We start from the raw sequence: 16823 nt of genomic DNA, 5'->3' as shown, positions 1-16823 counted from the left end.
GGACTGCAGTCACAGGGGCCGGACGCGGCTCCACCGCTGTAGCAGGAGGCTCTGCCCGGACAGCAATGTTCTCTCCGCCCCAGGGAGCTCCTGCAGTCCCCAGTCAGTCTGTGCTGGGCTGTTTGTGCCCCGTGGGCGTTGCCGGGCTCCCCGCTGCTCCCGTGCTTGCCCTGCGCTCCTGCTCAGGTGCCTTTCCCGGTCCCCGGTGCCTGCAGAGCCCGTGCTGGCGGAGCATCCCGGCCGCTCGGCTGCCGCTCCCTTCTCCCTTCTCCCTTCTCCCTTCTCCCTTCTCCCTTCTCCCTTCTCCCTTCTCCCTTCTCCCTTCTCCCTTCTCCCTTCTCCCTTTGGCGCGGCTCGGGAGCGCTGCGTGGGTGGCAGGAGCTGCACAGTCCCGGCTCTGAGCCTGGAAAGCCGTTCTTGCGGTGAATCCCACACAGCCCCGCTGAATTCTGCCCGGGGCAGCGGCCGTGGTGGAGCCCTGCCACATGTGTCCCCTGGTCAGGGAAGGTGTGACCACGCTCGGATTGCCCAGGGACATCCAGGCCACTGCGAAGCCACTGTGGGACCTGTGTGCAGTTGTGCAGGCCAACCAGGACTGAGTCTTTGCGTGGATATCTCCGTGTCTTCTTATTCCTGATGGTTTTAATGTTAAAATATGTTCCAAAATTATCTCAACAAACTGTGGGTTGGAAGAACAAAGCAGCAAATTCTTCACCAGTGTAACCTGTGCCAGCTGGGCTTCGTGAGCAGGGCCCCGTGCCCTGCCAGCACACCTGAGCTCAGCAGAGGCTCTGGTGTCTGCAGGGTGGAGGAGAGAGGCAACACTTGTGACTGCTTGTCCTTACACACCAAAGGCTCTCCCTGCTGTTGCTGTAGCTGAAAGCTCTAAAGACTTCACCAGGCAGGTCTGTGCAGAGCTGCAGAAAAGTGCTGGTGTGGTGGTCCTGCTGCACAGAGCTGGGTGTGTGATAGAGGGTGGGATGCACAGCGATGGTCTGCTCAGACTCAGCGGGCCAAAGGTGTTTCCATAGTTTCCTGCCAAAGTCTGTCAGGCTGAGGGGTGCTGTGGTGGGCAGAGCACTCGGAGCAGTGTGGCTTTGTTGTTTACATGCTGGAGTACGTGAGCAAGGCCTGCCTGTAGAGTTGGGGTATCTGTGCTCCAGTAGCTTCGTTCTTGCCGACAAAGACTGTTATATTGCAGACTCCAGGAGTAGGAACAAACATGCTCTATGGAGAATTCACTCTTTTTCATGTGTTCTGTTGCAATAGGCAATGAAGACTGTCTTCTCTTTAAAGAGTATTTTAGGATATTTTGTAAATGCTCACTGTGTACTCTAATTGTGGATTTTTTACTTGTTTGAATATAGTATTTTTGTGCTCGGCAGGGCTGCCTTTCCTCTCCTTGTCCAGTTCTCTGGACACTTTCCTCACCAATTTCATCCTAAGCAACTATACAAATATATTCTGCTTGGATGGCTTTGGAGATGCACTAGAAGCTGCTCCTTTATCCAGGCAGCTTTGTGAACCAGAATACATTTTACTTCTTGTAGCTTCTGCACTTTGTTGGTGGTTGATGAGATAATCTCTTGCTGCTCATGTGGACAGACTGGTTTATGTCCATGACTGATGTAACCTCAGAGAAGAAATGAAATAACAGGCTGCATGGCAGCCTTTCGTGTCAGGTGGGTAGGGAATGACTGCAGAGTTTTTCTAGTGACTAAGGCTTTAAGTTGCCTTCCTGTTTAAAGAAATGGTATGTCCTCAAATCTAATCTTTTTTCAATTTATTTAAAACTTTTTAGAATTGGAAAACTCTCTTTGTGACCTAGACCAGCTGTTCTAGGTCATGGGGCTGCAGAGTCTTAAGTAATGGTTTTTATTTGAGCACATAACTTGGTATGTGCCTTCTTGCCAGTCCCTCTGCATTCATCACCGTAAGCTTGGGAAAATGATGGGGTTAATGCAGCAATAGACATGTGAGGCAGATATTAAAGCTGCTGCTGGCTGGCTGCAATGCTGTTCTTTTCTGTTGCCCTTCAGAACCAAATCACGGAGATGACTGTAAAGATTTAGGGGGAAGAAGCATTGGTGCAGGGTAAGAGCACGTGTGCACACAGCTGCTGCAGGCAGGCATGGAGCCTGTGTCACTGCTCTCTGTGTCAGCCCCACACTGTCCCGTGTCCCCTGAGCCTGCTCCCAGCCCGTGCTCCCTGAGCAAGCCTCCATGTTCTGGTTTTCCCTGCCTGCATCTCTTTATCCTTCTTAGTGCTTTCTCTTGTTCACTACAAGCCCAGTCCCAGCAGCTAGGGCACTGCCACCTTTCCCTTCCTTGGAGGCCTCTGTCAAAAATGGTCCATCTCCCTTTTGGTGAAGGTATATGTTAATGTGCTGGTAATGCACAGTGGAATAACCTGAAATTCCTGTTTGAATTGCTGCCTACTTCAGTGAGTTGCCCTGCTTGCTCTCTTGTGCTTTGCACACTGTAATGGTTTTGGTGTTTTTGTAGCCAGTACGTCCTGGTCCTGGCCCTGACTGGGGTGGGGTGGGAGCTCCTGGGGTCCCCCCGTGCTCTGAGCAGTGCTGGAGCCCCCGAGCACCTCCTGCTGCTGCTGAGCATGGGGGGTGCCCAGCACCCACCCCACTGTCACTTCCCTCAGCTGGGAGAGGGCGAGAGCAGCCCTGGGGTCCCCGTGCCCCCTGTGCCCTCTGTCCTGGGAGTGGGGCCAGCATGGGCTGGTTCCCTGGGCCAGGAACGCTGCCGTGCTCAACCAGCCACACTGCAGAGAGGCTGAAAGGAAGGACTGGGGTGTAACTGTCCCCAGCTGTGGCTTACGGTGCCTGTCTTCTTCGTCCTAGCCAGAAATAGGAACCTGCCTCTGCTCAGAAAGCTGCTTGTCTGCTCCAGCTTCTGGCACAAGACCTCCTTCTGTGTTTTCAGGTTCCTCCTTGAACTTCCCCTCATTTCCAGCCTAGCTTTCCTCTCACATGTCTCAGAGCAGTGCAGCATCCTGCCCCGGGAAGCTGCTGTGCAAACTGGCTTCCCTCTGCCTTCGGCTGCTGTCTCCAGGATCCTGTCCTGTCCCTGCCCTGTCCTATCCATTCAGGAGAGACAGGAAGGGCAGTGGTCAGGGCTCACACCCGGGCCCTCAGCTGACATCCATGTCGGGATGCACACAGGAGCAGCCCTCCCTTGGCTCTGTGCTGGGACACGCTGCTGGCAGGGACCGGTGTCCCCACCCTTGCTCTGCCCAGGAGAAAAGGCACCTGTACCCTGCAGAGCCCCCACATACAGGCACTGACTGCTGGTGTGGCTCAGTCTTCCTCTGTCCTCCGCCTGTGGCAGCTGGAAGAGCCATGCGTGGCTCCAGTGCCTGGGCTGGATGTACCTGGCATCAGGGCAACCACCTAAATGTGCTGAGTCTTCACCTGTGCTGCAGCTGAAATCTCACAGCCTGTTTGCACCTGTAACTTGTTGTACAGGTGCACTGGGAGTAGCAAGATGCTGGAGTAAGCATTTGATAATACCATCTAGTATGCAAAATTCTCATTTTGGGGGAATATGCCCTTAAGATAACATGATTTCCTCACTTTGAAAAGAAATAGTAAAAGTACTTGGACAAATCTAACTTTCTCAAAGCCACTTTTGGAATATTTTGTCCAAATGTAGCCATTAATTTTTTTCTCATTTCAAGTGAATTATTATGAACCCTAATGGTCCTCTGTGTGAGACAGTTCTGACATGAGATGTTGCCCGAGCTATCAAGTTCTTTTTTTTCTGTCTTTTGAATTGTTCCTTGCTAAAAGTTCATGGATTATATTACCTACTTGGAATTGGATTTTCTATGCAGAGTTTGCAAGGTCTAGTAACTGTTGTTAATTGTTACAGTAAGACTGGTTTTTAAGCTTATTTGCAGAACCTAAAGCTGCATGAATTCCCTTTCCTGTTGCATAGGCACTGTAGTTCCCAGGTGATGCTGGAGGAGTGCTTCCCAGTTCTTTGCTGCATTAATGACCAGCACATGCAGTGTCCGTGGCCCAAAGGCAGGGGGTACCTTCAGTGGTCATTGTGGCTCTGGTCAGGTGTGCTGGGCTGTGGTGCTGTGTGCAGGAGGGGCTCAGAGGGGGCCAGCACCTCACTGCCACCTCTAAAGAGGTGGGGAAGGAGTGTTGTGGCATGGTACAGCTCCACAGCTCCTGTGGACTGCAGTGGTTTTTGCAGGAGAAGTTGAGACATCTGCCAGCAGAACTGGTATCAGCTGAGCAGGAGGTGAACAGCTGCTCTTGGTGCAGGAGAAGCTGGGCTGCAATTGCTGGCTGCTTTTTTTTTGAGGAAAAAAAAAAGAAAGCTCAACACAGTGCTTGGGCAGAGCTCGGATAATGAATGTTTTCTCAGTAAGGCAGCCTCTAATTAGGAAGGAGTAAAGGAACTCTGGAATGTTTGCTTCTTTCTAGAAGATGCTGCTGCTGCTTGGTTGTGGTCTCACAAAGCTGCTGGCGGTGGTAGCTGTGCTGCAGCCCTGTGGAGAGGCTTTCCTTGGGCCCCCACCAAGAATACACCACGTGAGGTGCAGCCCCCGTGCACAGCCTCGCTGGGGCCCTGTGTGGTGAGGGTCCCACAGCTCCTGCGCCGCGAGCGGGCGGGTCCTCGGCGCTGCCCAGAGCGTGGTGCCACGCTGGCCGAGCCACGTGCCTGGGCCATGCCACGGGTGACACGGCTGCCACGGGGGGAGCGTGGCTGCCACGCTCTGCACCCACCAGCAAAGGCCATGGCTGGGGTGGCCAGGCTTGAGTTGGAGGTTTTTACTGAAAATACCAGCTTTTAGGCTTGATTACTTGTACTGTGCTGTGAAAAACATTAAGTAAAAATTTCAAAATGACACTTTAAAAAGAATCAAGATGTCTGGGGCACAAACACAAAAATGCAGGTGTGTGACTGGCAGCACTGCACCTTCATCTGTTGGACCTGTGTCTGCTGTGCCTCTATCACATCCCTTGGGGCCACTGTGAGAAAATATATTGGGAAGTCAAAATAATTATTAGTACGTGCATGTTGCCAGTGCCATTTAAATCCTCCAGTAATTCCAGTCTACCTTTCAGGCATTTTTCTTTGTGCTGAAGCAATTTCTATTGTTTTTTTTTTGAATGCAATCCTAATTCACATCACAGAAGCACCAGGAAATCCTCATGTGCCTGTGTCAGCTGGTTTCTCTGTGGTCCGGGACATCCTGCTGCCGGACAGCGCTCTGCGTGCTACTCTCAGCAGCACCACTGCTTGAAAGAGGAAGGAGAAGGACCTGGGGATTTTAGAGTGCGACTGGGAGAAGTCCAGCCTGGTGCAACGCCTTTCTTTCATGCACAGCCCAGGGGTTTCCCTGCCCCCTCTCGCAATGGATGGGCTGCTGGCCCTGGGCAGGGCGTCAGGCACCGGCTGCGAGAGCTGCTGCTCCTGCTGCCACCCAGCTCTGCCTGCTCGGGGCTCCTTTCACAGGGGTGGCACCAGCTGCCGCAGTGAGGGTGATAGAAGCTGATAGAAGTCCAGTTTATGCTGCTCAGCATCAGCTGTCCCTTTGGCATGTCACTGACATTTTCTTGAGGAAGAACCAGAAGCAATGGTTGCTGCAGTACCTCGCGTGAGGTTCATTGTTGGTCAGATGTGGAAAGCCAACTTCTGATAATCGACAGTGCAATGTTTTAATTTATTTAAGACGTTGGAAAGGGTTAAGACTGCTGAAATGTAGGAATGAATCTTGCCTCCTTCCTCTGGAGTTTTCTTGGCAGCCCTGGGGTTGGTGTCTGCTGCAGCCTGGGTTCCTGGGGAGCCGACAGCTGTGCAGTGGCTCTGGAGCTCATGGTGTGTGTCAGGTGCGTTTTCACTCAGTTCCAAACCATTATAAATACTGCACAGTTTGAGTTTAACACTCTAGTCGTACCACAGGGGGTTTGCCTGGCTGTTTCTGGTGCTCACTGGATCAAAGAGCTCTGCCACACTCCCGGGATCCCTGGGGCCAGGCGACTCCCCAGTGTCCCGGGGCTCTGGGGCCCCAGCCCCTGGCGCGGGTGCGTGCCGGCACATGACGGGCTGTGGGGTGCAGGTGCTGGGTGAGCTGGTCTCCCCGCTCCCTCCCTGCCCTGCAGGGGCTCAGTCAGCCTGGGAGGGAGCTGAGGGTGAGACACTGGGCTGAGCTGGGACAGGCAGCCCTTTGCAGGTGGGGAGGGAGGAAGGCTCATGCCTGATGCTGCTGAAAATTTGCTGGTTTTCTCTCCCACCCCCCTAATGCAAACACACGGTTTCTGTGTGTGAGGTCCCCACACACCCTCCAGCCTCTCTCCCCCCTCCTGCAAGAACTGCCCCTCCTGCAGTTCCTCTGTGAGGGGGGATGCCCCATGGAGTGGGGTGGCAGGAGAGGCTCTGTCTGGTGCCCCAGGGCTGCAGACCCACCCACAGAAGGGAGAGGAGGGGAAGCTTCTCCTAAAAAAAGTACTGGTGGGTTCTGTGCTCAGGACCAGTGGCTGGGAGTGAATCAGCAACATCAGCCAAAGGTTGCCTGAGTTTCCTGGTTTCCTTTTCTAAAGAGGGCTGCAGAATTCTTTAAAAAGATGGAAAGAAGTGTGAAATACTCCCAATTTCCAGATGGAGCGCACAGAAGGAAAGTGGCTGCAGGCCCTACAGCGCACAAACAAGTAATTTTTTAACAAACCCTTGAATCATGCTGCTGCTCCCAGTGCTCTGTAACCAAGAACAACCTTTTCAATATGAAATCTCCTTAAAAGACAGAGGCTTTTGCAAGCAGCTCAGATATTTCCCAGGCCTTAAGACTCATCAGATCTAGTGTGCTCATTCAGAGCTATGTGGTTTTTCCAGTGAACCTGACAAGTTTTAACATGACTTGAATGAAGTACGAAGGAAGAGAACATTTATTCTGTTAATATAGTGAAGAGAGCTCAAGTTTGCTTTCCTATGCTGAAAGAGGTGAAAGGGAATATAGTACAAACCCTTTTAAAGCAAAATCAGATCTTGTAGTTACTGAATCTTACTTTCTATGAGTTTAGCTCTCTCAGGAAGTGAGTTACTGAAACAATGGAGCCACCTGCACTTCGAGTCGTATCTTAGAAGGAAAGATTAGTAGAAACCAGGTTTTTTTTGCCACCATGAATACTATGTATGAATGAATAAAAGGTTGGTAAAGGCATGCTATTTTGAGAACTTGACGCTTTTAATTGATCTGACATTCAGTTTATGGTTCCAAGTCTGGTTTTCAGCAGCTATATCTTAATTCCTGTCTTTTCACTCAAGGGTGAGAAAGTGCTAGCAGATTCACTGAACAACTTATCAAACGCTTTTCCGATGGTCAGAGCTCACTTACCTGTCACCATCGTCGCCTTCCGCTTGTCTCGGAGCTGCATCCCAAAAGTGCCTCAGACTCCTCCAAAACGCATCTTGAAACTACAGTAGGCAGGAGAGTATTTCCTGGGAGAGGGTAGCTGAACAAACCATGTCTGGCAGTAAGATTTTTGGGCTTCTGATGGCTTTTTTTTGTGATACCTGATCAGAGAGTCAAAATTCCCCTGGCCAGGAGCAACTGGAGCAACTGGCTTTCTCATTCCTGGGAATGACTCACATGCCAGGGTAGGAGAGCGCGCTCCCGCTCACTTCCTGGCTCCGGAGCAGCTGGGGCGCCCAGGACGCAGACGGTGATTCACCTGGGAGGTGGGTTCGTGCGGGGAAGGCAGCGCTGCTGCCCTGCCTCTGCCTCCCGGGGCATACCGCGTCTGCAGGGTGGATGTGGATTTCATGTGCTCCTGAAGAATCTCGTGCTGGATAGATGAGAATATCTGCTAATCAGATCATCTTGTCAATTATTAATTTGATTATATTTAGATTATCTTTAGTGTTGTGCTTTGAACAGATCCTCCCTTCTAAATAATGTGTAGAATGAAAGTAGAACGCTAGTCCGTCCCTCAGTATTGCAGCTAAAATGACCTGAGTGTCTGTTCCTGCCATGGTGCTCCTTAGGACCGACTGAGCCCACTGCCTCTCACAGCCCTGTCCTCAGTGGTCCTGGCTGTATATATGTTTACATATGTCAGACTATTTAGTGCCTTTAGAGCACTGAAATAATCATGGGACAAAACTGGGACATACTATATTGGGACTGTTCTATTGGGACAAAGTTCTGCTTCATGTCACTGGAGGATGAAGTGGGTCATATCCCATTTCTGCTGCCTTCTTTAAAAAAAGGAAATCCCCATCTCCCTCATTAAAAATTCAGGGAAAAAAGAAAAATAATCTCAGTGCTCTGAGAGCAGTGGCTGCCAAGGCCTTTTTCTGTCGGTTCTGCTTGGACTGTTCGGTACACGTTTGGGTTTTTTGTCTCAAGTATCTGAGGGGCTGAGCCCTAGTCCCCCTCTGCTGAGACTGGACACCCCTCTGCACAGGAGCCCTGTCAGCTGCACGGAGCCTGTGAGGGGCCAAGCCAGAGCAGGACCCACTTGCTGCCCCCGCAGTGCTGAGCAGCTTCCTCTGGCCTCTGTCCAGGGAACCCTGTGCTAAATCCCACATTTCTCCTTGTGGGCAGACTGTAAAATTTCCTCTTGCCTCAGGACCTCTCCCTTGAGTCAGGCGCAGTCCCTGATCACAGGAGACTGCTGGCACAGCTCGCCTTTGAAAAGCAGCTTTTGCAAGGCAAAGCAAACCCATGCAGATGGAGCTGTAGGAACACAGCTTCACTCTGTTGTATTTTCAGCTTTATTGTCACAGGCTGCCAAACTCATCCCAGGAGCTGGATATCCTGACAATAGACCCAGACCAACAGATGGTCTCTGTTGCAGGCACATGACACCCCCTGAGGATGGAGAAGCCTTTCCCTGCAGATAGGGAGAGGAGACCTGATGAAGCCCGTGCCTTGCTCACACCTTGCACATGGCTGTGCAGGACGGTGTGTGCCAGCCTCCATTTCACCTCCTTTCACCTGTCCCTCATGCTCCAGGGTTTGGCAGCTGCCTGTTGGAGATAGGGGAACAAAAGTCAGAGGGTGTGTAGGGGGTTCATACCCTCCTGGAACAATCTCCTCCACGCTCGACTTTGCCCTGCATGAGGTGCATGCTCCAGAGCCAGGTGCTCCAGACCCAGTGCTGTGTCCTGGCTGCAGAGCAGAGTTCCTGCATCCCTGTCAGGGGCACAGCTGGACTCCCGGGAATGCTCCTGTGGTCTCAGGCCTGTGGTCCAGACACGACACAGCAGCACGTGATGCCTACATTTGTGCTGCTGTTTTTCAACGCTGCCGGTGCTGGTGGTTTCTCAGGCTGGGGTCTGAGGACCAGTGCAGCAGCGTGTGCTGTGGGGAAAGAGAAATTGAAAGTGGAAACTGAAATGTTTGAAAAATGTAATTTAATTGCTTACAGAGACCCAAGTGTTTAGGATTTGGCACTCTGGGAGTAGAGTGCACACACCAAAACCAGTGTGTTAGTAATGGTCAAATAATAAATAAAAGCTGGACCAGAGTGGGGTTTTAGTTTGTTTATTTTTTGAATATGGTGCAAAGGCACATCAACTTTTAAAAAAAATCTCTGTATTTTGGTGTACCAGTAAAACACGATGGGTTAGAACCCAGTGCCCTGGCATCCCTGAGCAGGCTCCAATGCAGACGTGTTGTTGGCTGCTCCCAGGCTGGAGCAGGTCAGGACGAGCTGACACATGAAACCCTGAAACGTGGGGAGCTTGTCGTAAAAACAGCGCGGAAGAAATGTGAAGGTCTGATGTAAAGAAAAGCTGAAGGTAACCTGTAAGTTCACTATTGTTCACATTATTTAAAGGCTGGATATCCCTTTTTGTGTTTTGATGATTAGAGAGCAACTCTTGGATTTCATAAGAGCCTGAACAACGTTATTACAGCAATTACTGCCTTGCTTCATTCTAAAACGTCTTCACTGCCATATTTAGCAATGTGAACTGCAAGGTTATGTTAAAGCAGATTCATCACCTGGGTAATGCACAGGACTGGCTGTTTCTGTTTTTTAAGGAGAAAAGAGTCAGCAAGATCAGAGCTTGCAACACGGGGAGGATCCTCCAGCCCTACAGCTGCAGATGTGAAGGTGCTTTTGTCAGGGGAAGAGTCTTGGAAGAGCTGACATTTCCCCTTTCCTGATGTGGATTACTCCAGTCACTGTGTGATGCCTGTCACTAACAGGAAAGGAAGGAGGAAAGTATCTAATTAAGACCTGACTTTAAAAGCTCAGTTCTTTTTCCCTCTATCCTCAAGTTGCTCACAGAGTGCTGATAGGGAACCTGTAGTTCAGGCCTTGGCTGGCTGATCCTGTCTGTAGGCTCAGGTCTGTCCTGGTGCCTTCAGTCCTGCCCTATGCCCTGCTGGCTCTGTGTGTGTGCCATCCTGTGGGTCATACCCTGGCTGCTTGACTTGTCTGCCCAGCTCTTGTTCACCATGCAAATAGTTGGTTTGCATTTCTAATTAATTGAAGCACTGCTGTGTGTTATGAGAGTTTTCTCAGTGCTCAGAACTGTGGGAGCCTGTATGGAGGGATGTGTGTAGCTGTGCCAAGGGTCAGGATGTCTCTGAAGAGCAGTTTGTCTCTGGGCACTAAGGAATTATGCAGTACCCCTGAGGAGAGGCAGTCCAAAGACTGGAGGGTGCATCCTTTTTCTGAAACACAAGTAAAATAAAAAAGTTATGTACCCAAAGAAGTGATTTCCTATAAAACTCAACTGCTGAGTGCCCTGTAGTTCCATTTTCAGGAACCCAACAACCTGTAGAGATGTTTAGGACAAGTGTCAGTACTTCCTGTGTGGAGCTGGCCTGTGGGAACCCGGGACAGGAGTCATTTCTGCTAACAGGCTGAAGGTCTCATGCCAGTTTTCAGTTTCTAGGTTGTCTGGAGTGAGGACAAGCCGTGCAAGGGAGCATTTGTCTGTGGGAAGGGAGAGCCCTCCTGCTGCCTCATGGTGTGATGGGCTGGAGTGAGCACAGGTGAGGTGGGAATGGTGCACGTGTTTGCTGTCCTGTATGGCTGCTGTGTCAGGTAACAGCAAGGGTTTTGCTCAGGGCAGAACCAGCACATTCTCAGTGGGTTGGGAGGAAAATCAGGTTTGGAAAAATGGTGAGTGCTGTGTTGAATATGCTGGTAAACTTTGCTGAGTTCCATAAATCTCTTGGCTGCACTAAAGGAAGCTGGGGAGCCCAGTGAAGGGGCTCCATGGCATGCTGTGGTCCCTTCCTGTACTCCGGGCTTCCTGCCAAGGGAGATGTGCTCTCCAAACATGGCTCTGTTTGGTCACATGCAAAACAAAATACTGCTTTGGTTATTTCTTTGAGCCTTAAAAAGCAGAGACCTAAACTTTGAGGCATTTTAACTGTTACGATTTTTACTCCATCTGGAGGCAGTGATCTAAAACTGTGTAGAGAAATGTGCAAAATCCCAAGTGTTAGAATTCAGGGACTTTTTTCCCCTAAGTGGATCAAGCAGGTGTTCTGTCCTTGCAGTCACCTTCACTTCTTTGCTACAGTTTGGTACCTTTGGCTCCCTTTTACCTACCTAAGAAGCAGCAGCTGAAAAACAGATGATTAAGACTCCTCAGAAACCTTTGGCACACCCTTTATTTAAGGACCAACTCATCCCATTTTGTGGTTACACCCACCCTAACACACAGGCTCTCAGCACTGAACTTCGTGTGCTGCCAGTGTGTGTGCACAGCGCTGGATGAGCCTCGATCACAAGCAGAAATCAGAAAATAAAAGGAATTTCTGTTCTTCAGCATTTTCTTAGTTTCTCACTGCCACACTGCTCTGTAAATCCAGAGCTGGATGCAGTCAGTGTGGGGAGTCCTTGGGACCTCTGTGTTAGCTGTGCTGGTGTGATTCAGAAGGAAGAGGGAGGACTGAGATGGATGGAGAGTTTTGTCCTGAATTCCTCCCTGACACATCCGAGGTTTGGGAGCACAGATTTCAGTGGGCACCTGCCTGGTGGAAGGTCACAGCTGGTTTACAGACCCTCTTCTCCCAGTGTTTAGCTCAGGCCCCTCTGTTAATTGTCACGCTGTGTCAGCAGGTTGAGAGGAACATTTCCAGCCTCCTGTATGTTCCTCTAAGCAGTTACTAAAGTGGTGGCTATTTCAGCAGCTAAGAATTTATTATATTTGCTTTTCCTAAAGGAGCAAAATTAATCCTTTTAACAGCGTATGTGTTTGGGGAGAGCCTTTCATGCAACAGCATTTAATCTGAGAGGTGGACAATGGCTGAGATAACACTGATTTATAGGGAAATTCAGAACTAATTGAAAGTTGATTGGGGATTAGTTCAGTTTCCAGTTAGGAAGGATGTTACAGCTGTGGAAGGTATGTAACATGCCTGGTGAAGAAGATGGAGTGGGTAGAAGTTGCTAAATGAGACATACATCTTCCTATGTGGCAGAGGCTGGGGAACCCCAGAGTCAGATGTAATTCATGCACAGCAATGTACAACAGCTTTGAAAAAATCAAGCTGTATGGAGCAACCTGCTGGATTGGATTAGGCTGCTGTAAACAATGAATTTCTAAAAACAGCAGTCAAGTGGTGATCAAAGTGTCTGGCACGTGTGAGAGAGCGCAAAGCTGGCAGCAGAGCTGGAGGAGAAGGGATGGTTGGGATAAGGGACACTGCTGCCTTGAAATAGTAACATAAATTCCAGAATTTTGGGTTGGAAAGTAGTTTCTCTCCAGGGACGGTCCCTGTGGGATAGCCAAGGGAGAGCTCTGTGAGTGCTCTGGTGAGCTGGGTGGAGAGGGATTCTCTGGATGGGGAGGCTCAGGCAGTGTTCCTTGCTCCCTCCTCTTTGCCTGTTGTTGGGACTGGGAAGGGTGAACATGCCACCAAGGGGACGTCCCTGGGTGTTCCTCTCTGGTGAGTGGTGGGGTGGGGCTGAGCCTCACGTGGCTCTGGGGCCCCCTTTGTGGGGGATTCAGTCCTGGGTGCTCTGCTCGCCCGGACGAGGAGCATGTACTGGGGGCAACTGGGGTATTGCCAACACTGTCCTCCACCAAAGTCCTGCTGGGAGCAGAGAGGAAGGATGGTGAAACAGTGTGGGTGGTAGGAAAGTAATTACATGTGTGAGAGAGGTGAGGAGGATGGGAAGGGACTGTGTCCGTCCCTCTGTTCCTCCTCTTCCCTACTCTTGATGTGTAGCCAAGCTGACAGTCAGGGTAGGAATTACTGACATACACAGTCAGCAGCTCTGGGGTTTAATCCCCAAGAAAGCTGAATTGCCCTTGGAAGCAGGCGGAGTCAGTGAGCTGCTCAGGTGTTAGCAAGTGAGTTGTTTTAGTTTAAAGCAGAGAGAATTAACCTGTGGATTGTCTTAGGCAGTTTGAGCGAGAGCCTTTTGCCCATTAAGGCTATGCAGTGAGTATACATAGAAAATCTATTTTGCTGCATTTATTGAGTATTAATATTACTTGGCAAATACCCTTTTGTGTTCTTCAGCAGAAGTAAACCAAACTATTTTTCAAGTTCTCTATGAACGTGCAGAGTAGAGCGTGCAGCTGCAGAATCAAGACTCAGTAGGAGACACTTGTGTGTCCAGTTCAGTTTTTGGGTTTGTCTGGACCATTCTCTGAAGAGTCTTTACCCTCCTGTACAACACCTTCTCCACAAAGGGCTTGCACAGGAACATGTAGATCAGGGGGTCCATGCAGATGTTGGTGGCTGCCAGCCACAGCGTGCTCTCTTTGGCCACAAAGAGCTGGTTCTGCAGGCGGCAGTCCATGTGGGCACTTGTTTGGCTCAGGGTGTAGGGGACCCTGCTGAAGTGGAAGGGGGCAAAGCATAAGAAGAACACAGTAAAAATGATGAATACTTTCCCCTTGATCCGTTTTTCGCTTTTGTTGCCTTTCTTCTGTGTTTTTATGTAAGACTCATACACCTTTTTGGCAATAATTATATAAAAGAGCAACATGAGGAGGAGGACAGTCCAGAAGATGAACTGACAGATGTAGTTGACGGCTTCGTGCCATTTGAGTCCGAGGTAACTCTTCAAGGAGGCGCACTTCCTCACGGACTGGGGCGTCGCTGTCTTGTTGGACAAGATCATGTTGGGGAGAGAGAGAGCCAGGAAAAAGAGCCAGACCAGACTTGCGAGGATCTTTGCTGAGGTCAGATTTTGCACCCAGAACTTCCCAAAAGGTCTCACAATCTTGAGAAATCTGTCGAAAGCAATGAGCCCAAGCAGCACTATGCTAATGTACATGGTGTCGTAGAATATTACGGCTGAGAAGCGACAGACAAAGGCTTTGAGCTGCCACGGTCCCAGGCCAGAGTCTGTCAGGATCTTCAGAGGAAGCATCAGGGTCATTATAAAATCAGAAACTAAGATATTTTTCAAGTAGACAATGAAAGTTGATGTGCTTGGAATGTGGAAGAAAGCCCAGCAAGCCAGGCTGTTCAGTGTGAGTCCCAGGAGGAAGATGAGCGTGTACAGCACTGGGAAGAGCAGGTGGGTGATGGTGGTGTCGCGGGGGCACTGTGCAGAGGAGGGTGCTCCACTGGTGTTACCAACAATGCTCATGTTTGCAGAGCCTCCCATCGTTTGAAGTAGACTTGGGCGAAAAGGAGGGAGAGAACACAAAACATAACCTTGTGTATGTAGTATTACATGTTCTTGCAGTGACAGCAGGTTTGCATGAATGAACACAAAACCTGAGCATATGTTAAACAGACCAACCAATTTCTCTTCTGATTCATGGAAAATCTAAATCTTTGCAGAAATTTAGATTGTTTATAAGCTAACATCCACTGAAAAGTTAGAAAGGTTCATACTTATTCTGGAGGTCTAGGGTAATGTCATAGCAGGGTGTAGGAGCAGATTGCCTGGAGCACCACTGGTCTTTCCATAGAAATGTATTTTAGCATTGAATAGAAATGTCAGAGCCATGGCCCAAAAGCCAGCCACTTCTGGGTAAGTGACTTCTCGTAATTCTTTCCAAGCACCCGTTGTTTTCCTTTCTCAGCACAGCTTTAGGTAGCATTTCCAAGGTCAGATGCACACAGGTGGCCCTCAGCCCTGAGCGCCCCGTCACACCCCCTGAACACTCCGACCATGCAAGTACCTGGACAAACCTGCCGCAGCTGTTGCAGAGGCCTCTGTGGCTGTCCCCATCTCATCCGCTGTTCCTCTGCCAGCAGAAGCCTCGAGCAAAGTATTAAGAGTGGGGAAATGTGTAGAAAGATGAGACTTTTTCTGTTGGTGTGGTGTGTAGTTTCCTTCCTCGTTTTCACGTGTCGCCTGAGTTAGTCATATTTGCTATTGCTTTTGTCTCTTCCCCTTGCTCTGTATGAGAAAGCAGACGCTCTTCTCCTAAACGAGAAAAGGAAGCCTGACCCTGTCCCTCAAGACAGACCTATTTTTGGGTTTGTGTGTGTGTGGACAGTGCTACACCTGCACTGGTAGGATGAACAAACACAGAGTGTTTCCTGACAGTGTTCCATGATAATCCTCAAATGTAGCTCCTAGCTGTTGTTTGTGTGTGAATTCCATGTTCTGGATGGCACTAGTCATTGCCAAAGTGTGACAGAAGTCTGCTCAGAGCCACCTTACAGTGGGTGCTCAGCTCCAAAACCATGTGCATCAACATGCTCAGGGACTGCCCCCTCTCCCTGCAGCCTGGTATTACTGACACATGGACCTGAGCTTGACTTTGGATCTCCAGAATGGATTCCTGGTTTATTTTGGCCCATGTAGGCACTGTGCCACTTACAGCCACTTTCTGGTCCTGGCAGGAGCTACTGCTGCGTGGGAAGCTGTGGATTGATGATGTGTTTGTTGGGTATAATGCTGGAATTCGGTGTGTTTCTCTGTGAACAGAGCTGTTTGTGTAAGTTTATTCCTGCCTGCTCATGTGACAGCTCTGGCTCAGGGCTCGCTGCTGTGTGGTAAGTGGCTCATGTTCAGGCGGTTTCCTGGGACAGCTGTGGATTGCTTCATGAGGTGCTCAGGCTGCAGCTGTGGCAGGTAGTTTGTGCATCAGTACCTGGGACATTTTGGTTAATGTAGGTGCTGGTGTCAGTGTTAAACGGCTGTTGAGAGCAAACAGCCTTGAGGATGGCTGGGATGAAGCTCACCCTCAGCACTGCCATCAGTGTGATGTGTCCCTGGCTGCCCGACCTGGCTTCTGTTCACCCCCTGGTGACTGTGTAAGGGGGTCACAGTCCACTGCAATGCCCCAGGACTGATGTCCAAGGCGGTGCCTTCCATGTTGTCTTCCAAGCTGAGTTCTTGATGCTGTTCCCAGCTGTCAGAGGCAGCAGGTACCAGGTACCTCTGCATACCCCATCAGTGGTGGCTCTGGGGGACAGGTGTGTCTGTTGTCTGGACAGCTCACCTGATCAGGGAAAGCAGCTCCCGGGTAATTGCCACTCTCTCTCCATGTATAGGTGCAAAAAATGCATGGAGTGAGTACTGGGTGGGAGTGGGGCATTTGGCACTTCCCTCCCTGGGCATTAATGGGAGCTGATCTGGCCTGGTGCCTGTGGGCTGATGGGGGAGCGTGCTCCCGGGTGGCTGGACACTGTTTCCAGAGAAATCCTGGTGTCCTGAGCTCTGTGGTAGAACCCAGCTACTGATTGTATCAGCTGGAGCAGGGACCAGCACGAGCAGGGCATGAAACAATTTGTGGAAGGGTTAATTCATCCCAGCGGGTTATCAGAGAGGCACAAGCCCCAAGGCCGAGTGTGGCAGCAAGTGAGCAACAAGAGAGCTGCCTTTTAACTTCTTGGGAAATTGGGTTTCAGTTGTAGAAGTGCCCTGGGAGGCAGGGACACGTACCAGGAAGGGTGGACAGGC

General features: G+C 50.3%; 2 protein-coding genes across 2 annotated transcripts in view; one reads left to right on the top strand and one right to left on the bottom strand.

The window, feature by feature from the left end:
- MED12L (mediator complex subunit 12L) overlaps positions 1-16823 on the top strand; it is a gene marked incomplete at both ends in the record, with an annotated part of 100875 nt that overhangs the window by 52854 nt on the left and 31198 nt on the right. The gene's annotated exons all lie outside the window — the stretch shown is intronic.
- P2RY13 (purinergic receptor P2Y13) lies at positions 13536-15140 on the bottom strand (the record flags this gene model as incomplete). The annotated part of the gene is made up of 2 exons (XM_082288157.1): positions 13536-14580; positions 15091-15140. The coding sequence occupies 2 exons, from the start codon at positions 15138-15140 to the stop codon at positions 13536-13538; spliced, it is 1095 nt and encodes a 364-aa protein (XP_082144283.1).

This window comes from Coloeus monedula (assembly GCF_965178545.1).
Source record: "Coloeus monedula genome assembly, chromosome: 10".
Classification (NCBI taxonomy): Eukaryota; Metazoa; Chordata; class Aves; order Passeriformes; family Corvidae; genus Coloeus; species Coloeus monedula.
Note: the sequence above shows the minus strand (reverse complement) of the source record. Positions and strands in the feature narration are given on the sequence as shown.